This window comes from Dysidea avara, chromosome 3 (assembly GCF_963678975.1).
Source record: "Dysidea avara chromosome 3, odDysAvar1.4, whole genome shotgun sequence".
In the NCBI taxonomy this organism is placed as follows: Eukaryota; Metazoa; Porifera; class Demospongiae; order Dictyoceratida; family Dysideidae; genus Dysidea; species Dysidea avara.
The window spans coordinates 33,856,337-33,875,350 of NC_089274.1; the positions used below are offsets into that span (position 1 = coordinate 33,856,337).

The 19,014-nt window shown below is 36.7% G+C and overlaps 1 protein-coding gene across 2 annotated transcripts in view; it reads right to left on the minus strand.

The window, feature by feature from the left end:
- Positions 1–916: 916 nt before the first annotated feature.
- LOC136250804 (BAI1-associated protein 3-like) overlaps positions 917–19,014 on the minus strand; it is a 72,420-nt gene continuing 54,322 nt past the window's right edge. For both annotated transcript variants that reach the window (XM_066043103.1, XM_066043104.1), the window contains exons 22-36: positions 17,443–17,560; positions 17,327–17,395; positions 16,432–16,506; positions 15,015–15,119; positions 14,186–14,401; positions 13,453–13,521; positions 13,323–13,402; positions 13,196–13,265; positions 13,096–13,128; positions 4,063–4,134; positions 2,448–2,531; positions 2,320–2,398; positions 2,189–2,227; positions 1,967–2,087; positions 917–1,404 (exon numbers count right to left, since the gene is read on the minus strand). In XM_066043103.1, coding sequence (XP_065899175.1) covers positions 1,047–1,404; positions 1,967–2,087; positions 2,189–2,227; positions 2,320–2,398; positions 2,448–2,531; positions 4,063–4,134; positions 13,096–13,128; positions 13,196–13,265; positions 13,323–13,402; positions 13,453–13,521; positions 14,186–14,401; positions 15,015–15,119; positions 16,432–16,506; positions 17,327–17,395; positions 17,443–17,560 — 1,588 coding nt within the window. In that variant the 3' untranslated portion in view covers positions 917–1,046. The remainder of the gene's footprint in view (positions 1,405–1,966; positions 2,088–2,188; positions 2,228–2,319; positions 2,399–2,447; positions 2,532–4,062; positions 4,135–13,095; positions 13,129–13,195; positions 13,266–13,322; positions 13,403–13,452; positions 13,522–14,185; positions 14,402–15,014; positions 15,120–16,431; positions 16,507–17,326; positions 17,396–17,442; positions 17,561–19,014) is intronic.

Genomic DNA, 19,014 nt, shown 5'->3' on the forward strand with positions numbered 1-19,014 from the left:
GGATTTCTGAATACCTGAAATGCAGCTTTTCTTCCTGTGCAGGGTGAAAAAAACACAAATTCACCTGAATTGCAATTGTTGTTATTAATTTTTTTTGTCATTAACCTACCATCACAGCCATTTCTTGGCTGCCATTTTAGATTTCACTTTTTTCACCTTGGCTTTTTTGGAGGCCGCACCCTTTCTTACAGCTTGGCTGTTTTTGATTAGATTATTCATTATGTTACGACATTGTTACACTACACATACACACACTTGCTCCATGTATTATTTTGCAGGTGTATGGGATTATGGGTCAAACTAGAAAAGATTCTGATCAGGTTGAGTATAATTGTGATAAGTGTAGTAAAGCATCTGAGTAGTGTGAGCATTGTATATATATATATCTATATGTCATTATATTGCATTGCATGCAGCAGGTAATGTTGTCCTATAACTTCACATGCATATATAGTCACAATTAAATATCCACTGGTTCTGTGCCAGCTGCAATCGAGCTGGTTATAGATTATACTAACAATTCCTAGCTCAGTAATGAAATGAGGTTATTAAATCTACTAATTACAAGCACTGGATAGTGCCATGGGTCAGCTCATTAAAGTTCTCACTAACAATGCCATGCATACATCATGATCATATACATAGTGCTAGATACACCCCTCTCCAGTTCACCAGTAAAATTATAGGAATCATGCAATCTATACACTAAAGTCTTTGTGTATTTTATAATACATGTGAGGCATATGATGACCATGTGTATCACCTAGTTTAGACTATAGGCAATAAACAGCTTAAATGGTCATTACAAAGGGGTGGTCTTTGTTTGGAGATGGTTACAGTGTTTTATAATGGAATCAAATAATGGACTGGAATGAACAGTAGTGCTGGTTATCTAACGCACAGAATATTATCCAGGTAAACTTCACAATAATTTCCTTGTTTCTAGTAACGACATATGAACAGTTAAAAGTAATAAAACATGCAGTGTGTATGTGTACAGAGTCTTTTGTTATCAATTCATTCTTAAAAGTCTATTTATTCTATCTTTAATGCTTTAGTGTAAAAGCTCTAGCTAATCCACCAGTTACAGTTGATGTAACACTTTCAACAACACTGGATCCTCGACTGTGCCACAAGCTAAAATCATTCACATATTGGTGACTTCGTTTTGCTAGTTCTTTTAGTGCAGGAGTCATAGTGTCTACAACTAGAGGGAGTTCAAAGGTCTTCCTCTGTGGAGCATTAGGATCATCAATGTTGGAGGAGCCACCAGGAAGTCGAGGGATTTCTACACCTTCAATCACCACCATTCCTGCAAAGTCATCTCTTTGTACATAATTGTGATTGTAGACAGTCAGTGTGAGAACAGATCCAGACATGTCAAGAAGATTTTCTTTAATTTTCCTACATGGAATACCTTAATTTAAAGCTGTTGATGATTCACATGCCAACACATTTCAGAAATCCATTCTATGCAGTCATATTTCATGGGTGCACATATTCAAGGACTACAACTTCCTTTAGAGATGGTTTCATATATAGCTAAGTTTTTTCACAGAACAATGGCATACCTTGTTCAAATAACATTGCATGGGTTAAGCAACTATACACAGCTCTCCAGCAAAAAAATGCTTACATAAGATCTTTGACCTTGAATAATTTATACTGCATATGGTACATGGAATCAGAGTTTAGTTGGTGACGTTTGGCTAGTCATGGTTCTTGAAACAGACCGTTTGAGAAAAATGGTGCTATATACAATATGTATGAGTAGAGTGTGTGATGTGAAATCTCTCTAATGGTAAGTCATATCATTATTGGTTTGTGTAGGCCATTTACTAATTTTATCAAGTATTCTAGGAGCTAGGATGCATCTACTTTACATGTATTATGCGAATGTTTGGCCGTTACCCTGTCCAGTCATGCATTCAATGTTATATAACTATAACCACTTGAACATACGTACATGTTAAATTCTTTGTAGTATGTAGGATTCAGATCTTTACTCTTGTAGTCTGTCTTGACTGGTTTTGTTTTGAATCTTCTTTCAGGCATCAAAGCAATATATACGTATGGATCACTATATCCTGTAGAATACATTAAGAACAACATTTATAAAGTCTGAAACACATACATACGCACAAATGCACATGAATAACATATCTGTATGGTAACATGCCAAACATACCATCTGTCTCCAATGCAGGCAAGTTTTTTCCCTGAACCACTGTAAGTATAGATGATAACAAACATAATCCCAAAACATATATAGTATATAATTGAAAGCACATGAAATTACTGCTGTGCAACATTGCTTACCAGTAATTTCCAGTGTTTCTTTGTTTTGAATGTACCCAACACTGAAGGATAAAAGACCATTCTTCTTGTCACCACTTCTCTGTACACAACACTACATCAATGATCACACTATATACTATTATCCTTACACTCCATTCAGCCAGACAGTTTAGGTGACGATTTATTAAGTCATCATCAAATGTAGCCTGAAAATCCAGTATCTTGTATGTTTTCTGAAATAGAAAGAACTATACTAAACTAAACAGTATAGAGCTACTTAATAAGTAATGGGTGGTTTTGCAAACAATAATTTCTGTATAAGGGGGACAGAGAATGGGGGACAGAAGAGCACAGGCCCTTATAATCTGAGATATTCTTGGTTTCATTATCAAAGATACATAACAATGGTAGTTAATATTCCTCTTTCCATAATAGGCCAACATACTGAGCAATTGGTTTACACATACACTTATATCTCATGCACACATATTCTAGCAGAGCATCTGTTTCTTCCCATAAATAGAAATGGCAGCCAACCTGTGTTTACATTCTGTAATAAAACTTACCACAGACTTTAGCAAATATCAAGGGTGCATACACTTATGTATAGTTGATTTCTTTACTGTGTCAAAGTTCACATGAGCAACTTGTACTGTATAAATGATCATTCATGTGTAGGTTACTGTTTGTTACTAGTGACTGTAAAGATATTGGTTTCTTTAATGGAGATAATTGAGTATGAGGCTAGTGTAAGGTGTTTCATGAATGAATGCAACGGAAGCAGCAACTTAGGTAACATACACTTGCTAGACAATACAGGTGGCATACAACATTATGGACGTATGTGATATACATTTTCTAAGTCACTCTGATGATACTGAGGTATTCTTTGATGCCATTAGACACTATTATAGTCCCATATGAAGTATATATGCAGCAGAAGGGTTGGCATTGGCATATTTGCGGTCACTGCCTTGGGTGGTTTGAGCAACTGAGCAACAGTTAATGTTCTAATTGATGCATAGTACTGTATGTGTATGTATATGTATATGGTATACAGGCACCACATGTGACTGGATCTGGTCTCATTGCTCATGATAGCAGATTTGATTTTTCACCAAGAACATAAAGCTACATGAATAATTCACAAAAAATCAGCTAGACTTGAGTGGTATGCTTTTGCTAGCTGCTTTTCCCAAGCACAGTGGCAAGTTATACAGGTGGTCTGGAGCCTAAATGGAGCTCTGGCCAACCTAGGGATGGCTATATTGTGTGGCTATACAGCTCTGTGGTGTTGAATATAGTGTAAATTGCCTTTCATTTTAGCCAGTTTTGATACCTGAATGGTTAATAATTTGGCCTAATTCATCCTTACGCATTCCTCTTTCACTTTCTTCTTGCGCTCCTCCCTAACCCTCCTAACCCTAACCCTAACCTAACCCTATAGGGGCTTGCCTGATACATTCAACATCGAATCAATAACTATCTAAAATGGTTGAAGCTGAGCTGTTGGCTACTTGTACGATGGCTTTTCTGGAAGGTAAGGAATTGGTATAAACCTGTGAAAATTTTGTACATGTAGCTTCAACCATTGGCAAGCTATAACACTTTCAATTCTTAAAACTGGCATTTCTCAATGTTTTTAAATAAGCAATAAGACTGGTCGGTCACATATGTTTATGCAACATTATATACAACATGGAGATAATAAAATTATTCCCCCCAATTTTTAAATTGCATTTTTGACATAGTTGATATACATACCTTGTATTCATCAGATTGAATTTCATCTAGTGATAGTCCGTCTCCATTAGCATGGAAAAATGCCCTTAATTCCTAAAATGAACAGAATAATTGTACATACGTGATTACATGTGTAATGTGTGTATATGTGCGCATGTGTATGCATGCATGTGTAGGTGGCTGGGAGGGGGGAGGGGGATGAAACTCCCTACCCAAATAATATCTTGCCAAATTAAATTGATATACTCTAATAGAAGCTCAAATACCTTAACAGAGCAATTTTTTAATTGAGCACTCCATAAAAAGAAAAGTGGTATATATATATAAAGAACTTTGAGTGGGAGTATCAAAGCAAAAAAGTGTTCTATATTCGCCATAAAGTCGCAAGTGTTCTATATTGGGCAGTTATAGAACACTTTAATAGACCACAGTTCTATATCAGGTAGTTATAGAACTGCCAGGTCTATTTTGTAGGCTGATAGCCTACTTTGAGTGAGTAATCACTCATTTTGGCCAGTACAACCAATCAACCAAGCCAGTGTAGGCTGATAGCCTGACTGTGCTGGCTGACCAGTCAACCCAACCAGTAAGAGGAAAATCACTGGATTTAATTTATAGACACACTTGAAGATTTTGATGATGGTTGCTTGTAGTCAGCAGCAGTGAACGTTCTTAGAATGTTTTACTCACATGAATGGACGAATCCTAAGAATATCACGGAAATATGCTTATTAAAGTACCACAATCAAAAACTTTAAGTACTGAGAAGACGGACTAGTCTCACAAAACAACTAATGAAGGCGCAGCACAGTGCAACGTAGGCGAAACACAGGTGCAATGCCTATTCTACCGACGATAACACTTCTCCATGAGTTTCTAATTGTTTCGTGTGTCTTGTGTGTACTTCAAGTTGACAGTTCTCTATACCAGATAAAGCACTGCCTTTTGCTCGTGCTATATGGGAAATATAGCACTCAAAGAGTGGTCTCGAGACGAAATATAGCACTCGGCTTTGCCTCGTGCTATATTTGTCTCTCATCCACTCTTTTCCTGCTATATTTCCCGTATAGCACTCGCAGCAGTGCTTTATCTAGTACATATATATATATATATATAGAGGATTAGACCGTGAGATCTGCAATTTGCCAACAATAATATGCTCTGAAACTTATGAATGCATACAAAACATTGCCATCTACACCATGTAACTTAACATGGGTGTGACTCAGAAAATATAAAGTTAATGAGACACACTTAACCCAGCCAAAATACGATTCAAGTGATCCGGATAATCCAAGCAACCCAATTACAACAATAATCAAAATACAATTACTTTGTGGCAATTACGATGATTATAAACATATTGTAACAAGATAAATAGTTTACGATTTAGACTTATTGTTCCTATTGAATGCACAGCAAACAAACAATCACGATATCTATTCATGATAACAACCATACACCATACTATCATCCCAGGAGTAATACAATTCCAGGAGTGACTTAATTCTACAAAGTACAGTGCACAGATGTATAGTCAACTAGAAAAATGGGAAGACTATAAACTACTTGTGAACTAGTGTAAAACTGTGAATCCACACTGGCAGATCTGAATGGGTTTCAGTACTTTTGGTTGAAACCCCCCCTACAAATTGTCAATAGAAAGCTATAAAGCTATGCAAAGTGTACTATATATGTGACTGGATTTGACAAAGCCAGGCTTCCACACACCTCCAATTCATTGACTTTATCTGCTTGTAATGTGACCACTCATATGCTATTGACCTACAATTTTCACAACATTCGTTCACTGCATCATGCAATAACAGGTCAAAATTTGAAAGCGATAGCTTACTCTTACATTAAGTTATGGTCCTTCAAAGTCGCAAATCTGGATGTGTGCATGTGGAAGCCTGGTTTTGTCAAATCCGGTCACATGTAAACAATTTATAAATATTATTCTAAACACCCTACCTCTTTATTTCCCAAAAATTTAGCTAGCTAACAATTATCAAAACTATCTCATAGAAGCACTGGCCTTATTTTTTGTGGCTGTTGTGCGGACAAGGAAAGCCAATGCATCCAGGTGCATGGCAGACAAGTGTGTATTTTAGAGAAACCAAGAAAACATGATTTTCATGCATTATACTAGCCCATTTTTCTATGAAACATCCCTCAGGGTGGGATCTATTTGAGCAAAAATCAGTCTAGCAGTCTTTGAGATATGTGCCTTTGAAGTTTGCTTATTATCTTCATATTTTTTTTGCAACACTTATCATAATCCACGCAAGTATTATTGGATTCTTTTCAAATTAGGAGGGCATAAAGAACATTATTGTAGCACATTTACTTTCCAGTTTGTGTGCAGATTGGTAAAAGTGGTGCAAAGTTATTACCAATTTTCAAAAATTACAAGCAAGATAAATTACAAGTTAAAAATAATTGGTAACATTATATTGCTTGTTTACCTAGTGCAACAAAAGCTGATGCAGCCGGAGGTGATTATTGATTATTAAATTATACACTTGACTGTTTTATTTAAGTATATGATTGCTCTATTAGAGTATAATATTACGTCGATCTTGCAAGTTGCAAAGACTATGCATCGTGTTGAAGAGAGAGTCCAATTCATTAGATGCCCTTTTGCTTTGTTTGTATGCAAAGCTACTTGGTTATTCTGTGACTCCCTTATCGTGAAATAGTGCAATCTATAATCATTTTTTGTGTGGCCACCTAAGAATCAATGGTGGCGGTGACGGGAAACAAGGAATAAAATAATGATGGCCTTAATTTCCATCTTGTAAATGAAGGTTCTAGTTTACTACACCCGAATGGTAAAGTTATATTATTTAATAGATCTACAATGATTGCTCTAGTTGAATTATCCTGCATGTGTCAGTAAACTGTCAAGGTACAAATCCTCAGCAATAAAAATCTGTATGAGCTATGATGTGAAACCCTATGGTATAAGACTGTAACAAATTTGTTTCGAGATCCTCTAACAAAGCAGTCATATACATTATAGGTATGTAGCAATTATAATTTCAGGCATAATAGGTATGTGTGGAAATCAGGCATTTAACAGTAGGAAAATCTGCAGACTGCACAATTCCAGTAAAAAAGATCAAGATACTCTAATAATAGAGCAGTCAGAAATTCTAATAGAAAGTTGCACAATATTACTACAGTGGATCCTCACTAATCCGAACAGCTCTGTTCTTAAGTTGACAAAAGTCTGTTCAGATTAGTGAATTTGTTTGGATTAGTGAACCCATTGATTATATACAGAACCTAATTCAATTACTCTAATAGAACATACATTTGTTTGCAAATACTCTAATAAAACAGTCATTTGTACTGTTCGGATTATCGAGCGTTCGGATTACTGGAGTTCGGATTAGTGAGGATCCACTGTATTCTAATAAAACAGTCATGTAGACATGAAATACTCTAATATAGCAACCAGCTAAAATAATGGAAAATTATTTGAAGCTGAAACATCAGTTTAAATGGTCTAATAACTAACATTGTTGACCACAAAAGGTGGTATAATTTTGGGAATAATGGGCATTAAAAGCATAATAGGTAATTTTTAGAGTTCTGCTCAAAAGTATATATAATGCTCAAGTTTTGGAGTATAATAGCCTCATCAATGGCGGGTCCAGGATGGGGCAAATGCCCCCCCCCCCCCTTGTGAAGGAACCAAAGCCAACTTCTTTTAATTGAAATAATAAACCTTGTCAGGATAATTATTGCAAACTTACCTGAAATCAAAGTCAAGCAGCTTTTGAAACTGTCATCCAGCACCTTTGTGCACAGTATAAGCGCTTCTAAAAATAATTATTGTGTTGTTGATTTTAAAAATATTCATAGCCTTTTAAGCAACTTTAAAAGATTCCAAAACCATCTGCAAAGGACAAAATGGCAAAAATCAACAGTGAGACACTACTAAGAGTGGATTATCTGCTGCTTCAAAAATACAGTAACTAACTGCTCTCCCCAACCACCCCTGTTTGTGCCCCTCCCCTTGCCAACTCCTGGATCCGCCCCTGCTCATGCCTATATACATATGACATTCAACAACTAATATGTAGTTAGAAAATAACACTATTTCAAAACAGCACAAATGTCACTTAAAATTTACTTCTTCTGCTTTTCTGTATAAAAAAGGTGTGATATCAAAGGTGGTGGCTAAGAAATGGCTGCAAATTTGTAATTTCACAAAATTTTTAATGTCACAAAGTAAGTGACATTATAATATTATTACAATGGAGTTACAAGTTTGTGTTTTATAGCAATTTTTGCAAAGTATGTGAAAAGAAATCGAAGCCCCTGTAGCCCCCCTACGGCGAAGAAAAAAAAACAAAGAAATTAAAACGAAACTTTGGCCACTCATATCCCAGAAACGGCTAGGGAGATTTCCTTCAAATTTGGTATGTGGGAGTGCTTTTGGTGCTTAGAACAGCAACAGACTTACAGCTACAAAGTTATAAAGCAAAAACCGAGCAAGTGTAAAATTGCGGGATCGAGATACTGGGGGGCAAAATAAGGTGCATAAAAAATGTCGAAAAAAAATGAACTCATCATGACCAGAGTTCGAACCAAGGACCTCCACAGCTAATGCCTGCATCCTTAATTAACCACTGAACCACTGCTATCTCGGCTGATCATTTCACTTAATTTCTACCTTAATAAGTAAAACTGATCTACCAATAGAAAATCTAGATTGTTCTGTTCTAGAACATTCTATGTGTGTTCTATTAGATGATTTTAGCAAAAGCAAAAATGTACGCTCTATTAGAGCATTAGCACCATACTATTGTTGCAACACTTTGAGGCTCAATCTAGTAGCTATTTCATCAAATCAGAGCCATTTTCGTATCGATCAGTGGTATATTGGTAGCTTAGTTTCGCCCCCAGGCGGTCTGCGAGCAGACTAATATGACCAACTCACGTGAATCATCATCACCATAATCATCATAATAAGTGCTATATGTTAACAAAACTTGTGATACAACAGCCTGGAAATCATATCCCAGTAAAAAGGTGCAGAATTTGGTTTTTGAAAATACACAAAGAAGTGAAATCCACTCAAAAACAGCCAAGCTGTAAAAAAAGAGTGCGGCCCTCAAAAGCCTGGGTGAAAAAAGTTGTGAAATCAAAGGTGGCGGCCAAGAAATGGTTGCAATGATATTAATGCTAAAAATTTTTAATAATGGCTGTGTGCATTGTTAAAATTTATTAGCATTAACATCATTGCAGCCATTTCTTGGCCGCCACCTTTGATTTCACAACTTTTTTCACCCAGGCTTTTGAGGGCCGCGCTCTTTTTACAGCTTGGCTGTTTTTGAGTGGATCTACTTAACATGCCGTTGTGATCAGCTGTAACATCTCTAATAAAGCAGTCTAACAACCTCCATGTTCAATTTCTAATAGAACAGTCACGCGTGTATATCATAGCTACATGCTACAACAAAATGGTATAATCTCACTAGTGATGCACTGATACCACTACTAGTATTGGTATGAATCGGCCCTACTTTGGCGGTATTGGACTTGTATCAGTAAAGCTGTAAAGCCCAATACAAACTGATACTTTAAATGATGTCATTTAGTACTTTTTACATACATAGCACAACAAACGTAGCTGATATAAGCCATGAATTCTTTGAAAGAAGCCAACCACTAGCATTATTAGTATATACAGTGGAAACGGCAGTAAGCCACGATATATTGAAGCCATAAACTATTATTATCCTCGTAATTGATAGCCACAAAACCAGCAAACTGCAGTTGATGAGATTAGCAAATGTATATAGTAAGCTGGTGTATTAACTATTATTCAAATTACTAGCTGTTTCTTGTGAGAAATGCCTGTGGGGCAAAGTATCGGTGTATTGGATAGGCATTGGCCATTTAGACCTCAAATGTATCAGTATTGGATTGGTAGTGAAAAAGTGGTATCAGTGCATCACTAAATCTTATCACTGTACTATGTGCTATCTTGGTAGTTAAGTTTGTGGGTAGCCTTGTCCAAATAGCATAGAAATCAATGTCCACCCATTCTAAGTGATTTAGAAAATTTTCCTAGATAAGAAAGGATGAGAGAAAATGGAAAACTGTGCGTGCTAGCATTGGGATTTATCCTTAAGTTGAGTTGATCGTGTCAGTGCCACTGCACTGATGTGACATTTATAACTGTTGCATGACGACTAGTGCTAGTTCAAGTAGTTACTATACCAGGCTAAATGACACTTGTCTTGTCCAGCTATTAAGAAGCAAACTGTGAGTGCTAGCATCAAGATTTATTCTTCGAGTTTGTTGTCGGCGCCACACCTTGTCAGACATTGGTGTATTGAACTTATAGACTAACTGAATACTAATGATGCCTGTCTTGTTGAGAAAGTTGGCTAACAGTAAGTACATTTTGTTTTTGGCTTTGCTGGCTTTCGTTTGATGAATGTAGTAAAAAACCACAAGAGAATCCACAGGTTACTAACTATTTAGTAACCCGCCACTGGATTTAGTAACCTCAGATATCAAAGGAAATATTGCATAAAATTTTCTAAATATAGTTGGTGTTGAGATTCTATTTTCACTTAAGTATCCTCAAAACACTATACAGTATGGTAGAAGGATCATAAAAGTTTGGGCTTTCCTGGTCAAAAATATCACATCCTCATTTTTACTTTGCAATATTGGTTAGACATAATCAAAAATGCCTGCAGAGTGATCCCAACAAGTTTCTATGGAATTTCGTAGTTAACTAAATTATCTGCTAACTGACTAATGACCGACTAACTAACTGATGCCTCCAGCCAATACTACAATTAAGGCTACAGGCTTGATTGCTTTGCTAAGATGCACCCTTTGGCCACTACAATGCATGCACCATGAACATACCTTTTCCCTCCTTTGTGTCCCATTTTTTCTCTGCTACTGCATAGGTGTTGATTCACGTAATGTGTCATGACTGTAGTGCCATAATTTCTGTGGTGTGACTGAATTATTGCAGAGGCACTTCTTGTACTGTTCTTCATTTGTAACGCATATAACGGGAGGAAAATAGCTGAAAACGAAATGGAATGGCTACTTTACGATTCAGTAATTGATAGTCAGGGCTTACGTTCACTCATGCAATTAGTTCTAATAAGGTGTCTGGAATCGTTCTTCCTTTGTTGCAGTATGCGCTGGTTCATCAGTAACAAGTACACAAAAAATTGGAATTTTCAACTAGAGTAGGGACCATAGCACATTGATAAAAAAGTACTGAAACAAGCTGGAGTAGTGCATGATATTAAATCACAGTAAAACAATAAGAAGTGTTATATCCCTACTGTGCTCAAGATTCCATAAGAAGAGCATAGTAGGGATACAACACTTCTTATTATTTTACTGTTATTTAATATCATGCACTACTCCAGTACTTTTTATCGATGTGCTATGGTCCCTACTCCAGTTGAAAATTCCAATTTTTTATGTACTTGTTTGTTAACTTTTTTGTAAAATAAATTTATTATGACTGGTGAACCCACGCATACTGCATCAAAAGAAAGAATGGCACTGCATACCCCAGCTACCAATTATCATCTGAAAAGTGAAGTATCCATTATGCTCCGCTGTCAGCTATGTTCAACCCATTACACAGCATTACGAATCAAGAACTGTTCGTAAAGCACCTCTACAATCAAAGTAACCACTATGAAAAATACGTACGATTTACGTACGTTATGAAGCCAGGGAAGCCATCACATGCTACCACTAAATCGACACCTTTTGCTGTCAGCCAAGATGAATTGGACACAAAGGAGGACACTGGTAAGTCCATGAATAATGTTGTACATACTGCAGTATGCCAAAAGGCACCTCTCAGGCCAAAGCGATGTCGAACAGTGAAAAATCAAGCCTGTAGCCTTAGTTGTTATCAAGTTATGCTTGTCTGAAGGCATCAGTCAGTCAGTCAGTCAGTCAGTCAGTCAGTCAGTCAGTCAGTCAGTCAGTCAGTCAGTCAGTCAGTCAGTCAGTCAGTCAGTCAGTCAGTCAGTCAGTCAGTCAGTCAGTCAGTCAGTCAGTCAGTCAGTCAGTCAGTCAGTCAGTCAGTCAGTCAGCCAGTCAGTCAGCCAGCCAGCCAGTCAGTCAGTCAGTCAGTCAGTCAGTCAGAAAATTCCATTTAATAAATATTAAAAAAAATTCCATTGCAACTTGTTGAAAGCATTTCAGGTCGATCCAAAGGCTTGTTTGGTCTTAGTTTTATCTAACCAATACTGCCTCATTGCTGTCAGGGTAAAATAAGGGTGATTTTTTTGTGGGCCACGCCTACACCTTTGTGGTTCCTACTATACAGTACTATCATACTGTATGATATATTATTATAAACAAACAAGTATAAGGAAAATTAAACATTTTACATTTGAGTAGGGATTACAGAAATAAAAGTTATGAAACAAGGGAGGTCATCTACATACCAGCGTTGAAACCGGGTCGGGTCATCCGGGTCATCCGGGTCACATTTTCTCCGGGTCATCCGGGTCTGACCCGGTTTACAATTTATCCGGGTCTGACCCGGATTGGATCACGTGAGAAACGAAATTGTTCGTTTGACGACGTGGAACTTATAAACGCTATCGCGTAGCTCTTTCGTGAGCCACGCCCACTTATCGCATTACCAACATATGCTCAGCCACGCCTATTTGTTAGTAAGTGCAGTATTTAGCACGAAACTGAGGGTATCTATGGTGAGGGGTAGCTATTGCCAGTAGGTGAAGACCTTTTTTTTTTTTGGTCTTCAACCTACAGCTAGGCTGAAGTTGCAATATTTACTCAACACGAATCGAACACTCAAAATGTAGACTCGTTCGCTCACCCGAGACTAGCCGAAACACGTCTCGGCTTTAATTAATCCGGGTCACATCCGGGTCAGTGGGTCATCCGGGTCAGCAGTAGTGACCCGGTTTCAACGTTGCTACATACACCGACAGCTATACCAGTGTACTTTATTTCTATGGTCACTACTCAAATATAATTTGTACTTGATATATTATTTGTATCACTCACTTGTAAAGTTCCCAAAAGGCGTTTAGCAGCTTTCTGCAAAAGTCAATAATAGTGTGTTAGTTAAATAAACAACACTCAATGAGGTGGTTATTACACTAACCTGTCCTAATCGAGTATCAACAACTTTAGTAAAGCAGTGTACAGTAACATGCCAAATCTCCCCCAACATGCTATACAGCATATAATAGTCATGTACGTGTGACAACAAGTACAGTAAAAGCTCTCACATTTCCAGTACAGACACCAACAATGAAGTATGAAAGGTCCCCATGTTCTTAACTAAATACTGCATCAGTGGATCAATAGCCTATTGTAAAAACCTCATAACATTAATTATAAGATTACATTGATCCTCACTTCCACAAGGTCAACTTTATGGTCTTTCTCCATTATTACCTTTAGATGAGCAGTGATATCATTTGATATCTAATTGTGAGTATAGAGAAACGTAATATATATGAGCAGTGTACTCATTAACAAAATTAATGTGACATTTGGAAGATCAACTATATCGGTGTAAAAGATAATACCAGTACAAAGTTGCTACACTATCAGATATCAACAATTTTCAAAGCAAATTTGTTACTCGTCTGCTGGTTTTCTGGCTGTCTGTATATATAACCATGCCAAATGTATCTACTGTTCTTTGAAAGCCAGCTATAGGGATTGGATATATAGTGAGGACTATAATAGTAATACTACGGTCAAGGGTGTCAAATGTGTGACGTGTGTAAATTTTGTGCATGTAAACTGCTCCTGATTGGCTGTTCAGCTTAGCCTGGTATCTTCAAACAATGTCCCTCTCTATTTGACTCTAGGTGGTACCCACCCATCCACTACTCCCCCCCACCTAGATGTGATCACTTGTGATAGAGGTGGAGAAAAAATGATGAGAACTCTACAAGCATTACTTTGACACAGAAAATTCTTTGAAAACCATGGATAGTTTCATATTTGGTGGTGAAAGCGCATAAACAGTTCCCAGGGATAGTGACTTACAACTTGTTGTTTATCTACGAACTATCAATACTCCAATACAGGTGATTTTCCAATATTAAAATACAAAAATATAAGAGCTGCCTTCATTTACCTGTTCACCAATACTTGATATTAATTGGTTGATAAGAATCTTTACATCATCATCAGCGCTATCTATCAGATTGTCAAGAGTCTTCCTAGCCACTTCACTCTGTCGTTTTCCTTCTACTGCTTCCAGTTGTGATATCATTGCATCAAACTGAAGAGTTTCTGGTATTTTTGACAATTCTTTTCGTACATATTCGATGTCATTTAGGCTAATGCACAGCTGTCGGAAGAAACGGTTAATAGTTTTCTACAATAACTTAAGTATTCTTGTTTTGCTTGTAGCATATTGCGTGAGTGGATAAAAAGCTGCCACCAGTGTTACAAACCAGGTAAAACTAGTTGTAACACAGGTATCATTACAGGCTACACTAGTTAGTACAAAGGTTATCAAAGTAACTATAAACTATATCCCCACAAGCGTAGCCACTACAAAGTGTGAATCTGAAATGGCAGTAAACCCAGCATCAGCCGTCTCTTTAATGGTGAGACAATGGCTAATAAAAACACAATCACAGATGCTAAATTGGTACTGGTCATTGATACCACATGCAACTCGCCATGCAAAGCAATTAGCCAATGCAATAGCTAACAAGGACAGAAAGTAAACTAATGTAAATAACAAGTTGGCATCAATAAGTTGAGCTATTGTGAATCCCAGGCTTGAACAAGCCAATGATTTATAACATCTATGGGTACATTTGATCCACGCATGCACTATGCCATGAAGCAATTATCATTTGGTTTGTATTTGATTTAAAAGCAGAACACCCAAGGGCTGAGGGTAGAGTATATACAAACCCAGATACAATACTAACCATTACTTATTTACATACTTGTTGCGTAACTACAAACTCTTTACTAGAACCATGGTGAAATCCTTTTTTCTTCAAGTGTTTGTGGCTCTCTTCTACATAGAACCTTGCAGCTCTGGAAACACTCTAGATTTGAAAACCATGCTGTACATATATATATGAGAATGGCAACAAATGCGGCACATAGATATGCATACCTAATAATGAAATGACCTCATAATGTATAACTCAAAATAACATTCAGTTGGTATTGAGCACATTCAATCATGTATCATTAGCTATTACAGTGAATAGTTTAACCCCCATAATTTGCACTATTTCATAAATTCATGAAACTTTCCACATAAGTAGTACTCCTCATCACATAATTTTTTTGATGTAGTGCCATCACTTTGGTGAACTTTATAGCATTTTTTGTACAGACATTTGACCATCTCTGTCTTTATTTCCCTTTGCATTAATCAACTTGTTAAATCATGGTACTACAGTAAAGGTCTTTTTGAATGAAACAAATTTATTTTTTTAATAGGTAGTTACATTGTGAAGTTATGATTACTTTTATTAGCTGCAAAATTCTTTGAGTTTACCTTCCCTTTAACCATGAGGAGGTAGATTATCTCAAAATTCATGGGTAATATAAATGACCATAACTTTGAAATGAAATCACTTATCAACTTGCAATAAAACCAAGTTGTTTTATTCAACAATATATTTATTTTGGTACCATATTTTGACAAGTTGATTAATGCCTCAGGAAGATAAAAACATAAATGATCAAGTTTTTGTGCAAAAATGGTCATAAAGGTCACCAAAGGTCAAAGCTGCGATAGCACTATATATGTCATGAGGAGTACTACTTATATGGAAAGTTTCATGATTTTATGAAAAGTACACAATTTTAGTGCTGTGCCGCTATACTACAATGTCAGGAATGGCAGCACTCAGATGGTTAGTTAACCAGGTTAGACCTCATCACAATTGTTGTATAGCACTTTGATAAAAACAATGATAATGCCCTAACCACCCACCCAGATCGAGATACTCTAATAAAATGGTCCCCGTAATACAACAGCTACAGTTGAAGACCAAAAAAAAAAGAAAAGATAACTACCTACTGACAATAGCTGCCCTCCACCAACTATATTCTTATTTTATAACTAAATACGTAACTTGCTACACTACTTTTCTCTGAATACTGTGACTGCTCTATTAGATACCTCAATCTTGACTGCTCTATTAGAGTATCTCAATCTTGACTACTCTATTAGAGTATCTCGAATTTTAGATGCCCGAGCCTGGGCCAGAGTTCTGACTACGCCTCTGGTTACATACACACACACACACACACACACACACACACACACACACACACACACACACACACACACACACACACACACACACACACACACACACACACACACACATATGTACATACCTCAACAACTTTTATTATAAAAGAATAATGTTCTGCCACACGTGGCCACTGTAAGTTGCTCCAAAATGCTGCAATCTAAAATTGTAGTAAAGTACAAATTACACATACATTTGGATCTTTAATTAAAGCAATTGTAAATATCTAAATTTTACTAGAATAGTTGTAACACAGGCATGAGGGCTTTACCAGAAATGTATTCCCTCTGCCCTTAGGCTTCAAAGCCCAAATGCTCTGTGTTACAGCTAATATGTAACACTTTCCATCCGTATCAGGCTGATAGCCTGCACAAGGCAATCAATCACCCAAGCCAATATGAGTACAACCACTGGATATATCACATATGCACACCTAAAAATTTTGATTACGGGTCAACAGCTAGTACGTTCTGGTTACGTTTGGTTAGGATGAACGGACAAATCTTAGAGATATTACAGATAATTTCGGTTACACAAGTTTAATGTTTTAATCAGTGCTATTGAATCATTTGTGGAATAATTAATAATTACAGAGTTTACTAAAGGCCTAGATAGGTAAGCTTGCTTGTCAAGTGGTTACTTCATGCAGAGTGGTAACTTCATGATGGGAGTGTGGTCCCTATTCGAAAAACGTGTGGAAAAGATTGGTGAATAAGTTATAGTACTAGTCCTCGCCTTATAGCCCAATGTTTTAACAAACGCTCTCCATCTAAGTGGTTTCTATGGCAAAATCCAAGTCGTGCATACTTAACATGTGAGTATTAATCAATCCCCACAATTGATTTTGGCCTTAACATCTATATAATCGCTGCCCAGATGTAGCCTGGTCTACATACAGGGCTACATACAAAATGTAGCCTGGGCAGCTCCTTTGAAGGTGGGAAAGTGTTATATTGTAACTATAGACAAGTTATACTCACCCTTTTAAAACAGGCAGCAGCACTAAGAGCAGATTGAGAAAACTTGACATTCTCAGTGATAGTAACTACCTGTAAAATAATTATGTGAAGTTGTGTAATTCAGGGTAACTCTTTACTTCATCAAGTGATGTTACCGCTCTCTTGATTTCTAAATTACACTTGTTGGCTGCCACATCAATCCAGTCACCGACTAAACCTCTGAACCAGTCATGATAGTCCTTGAGTTGCAATTCACTGGTACATATATGATGAGGTAAACATGTACACTGAACATATCTTAAAGACATATGATCAACTATATTATAAAAATTGTAAAAAAATAAGTCACATTGATGTATATTATTCTAATAATAGGAATAGCTTCTTATACGTGTCCGGATCATGCTGCAGTAAGTTTATTATATGTTTATACTTATTCAGCAGAACTCAAGACTGACTCACTGTATTTGCCTTCTCACATGTCCCTAGTGAGATGGCACTTATAATGTTGGAGTAATGTATTTCGTGGACTGGACTCACAGACTGGACTCATGGACTGGACTCACAGACTCATCGAGCTGGAAATAGCTTTTAAACAATAATCCAGGAATTATTCATCTATTTCAGCACTGGAGACACCATTGTCAAGCTACAATTGCTTGTAGTGCTCTTCCCAAGGTGTGAAGGTAACATGTGAACTAATTAATTAGAATATACTAGGGCTGGGAGATATTTTAGATAAAAATCTAGATACTTAAATCACCTATCGTAAATTAGATAATGATTTTCATTATCGAGATAATAGTAAATCTCCGTAATCTAGTGTATATCAACCATAGTCAGATGAAAAACCTTTGGAAAGGTATCGAATTAAAAGAGGAACAGGTAAAATTTCTGACTTTACAAAGGACTTTACGTCAACAAATATGTAAAACTGTGCTTACAATATTACATTATTATCAAGATAATATCGATTATCGAGATAAAATGGTTGTCACTTATCGAGATATAGGTTTTACTATTATCACACAGCTCTAGAATATACTTACGATACACATGTATTACTAGTGATAAAGAGTGATAGAGGCTATTGTTGTAGCGTAGATGTTTTCCTTTGTTGCTTTAGCACTAATGTTAGGGCTGTAGTGATGAACCAGTTTATTTGCATAGCACCATAACCTTAACCCGCCCACCTGCTGAGAATAATTAGCTGGTTCATCACTGCAGCCTTAACACTAGTCCTAAAGCAACAAAGGAAAACATCTATGCTGCAACAATAGCCTCTATCACACTTTATCACTACTAGTACATGTGTATTGTAAGTGTACTCTAATTAATTAGCAAATGTGCTGCCTTCATAACTTGTAAGGAAGAGCAGTAGCAGCAGTTGTAGCTCGATAATGGTGTCTCCAGTGCTGAAATAGATGGATAATTCCTGGATTATTGTTTAAAAGCTATTTCCAGCTCAGTCCGTGAGTCCAGTCTGTTAGTCCAGTCCGTGAAATACATTCTGCCTATAATGTTTAACTTATGATGCATAAATTATCCCAGGTGATTTTTCTTCAGATTGATGATAAAATTTAGTAATGACAATAACTACACCTGTGTGTCTTTCTTTACGATGTTCATGAAAAATCCATTCATGAAGGAGGACTGAACCGAGTACAGTGAAACTCTCTGCTCCAATGCCTCTATAGTCCAGAATACCT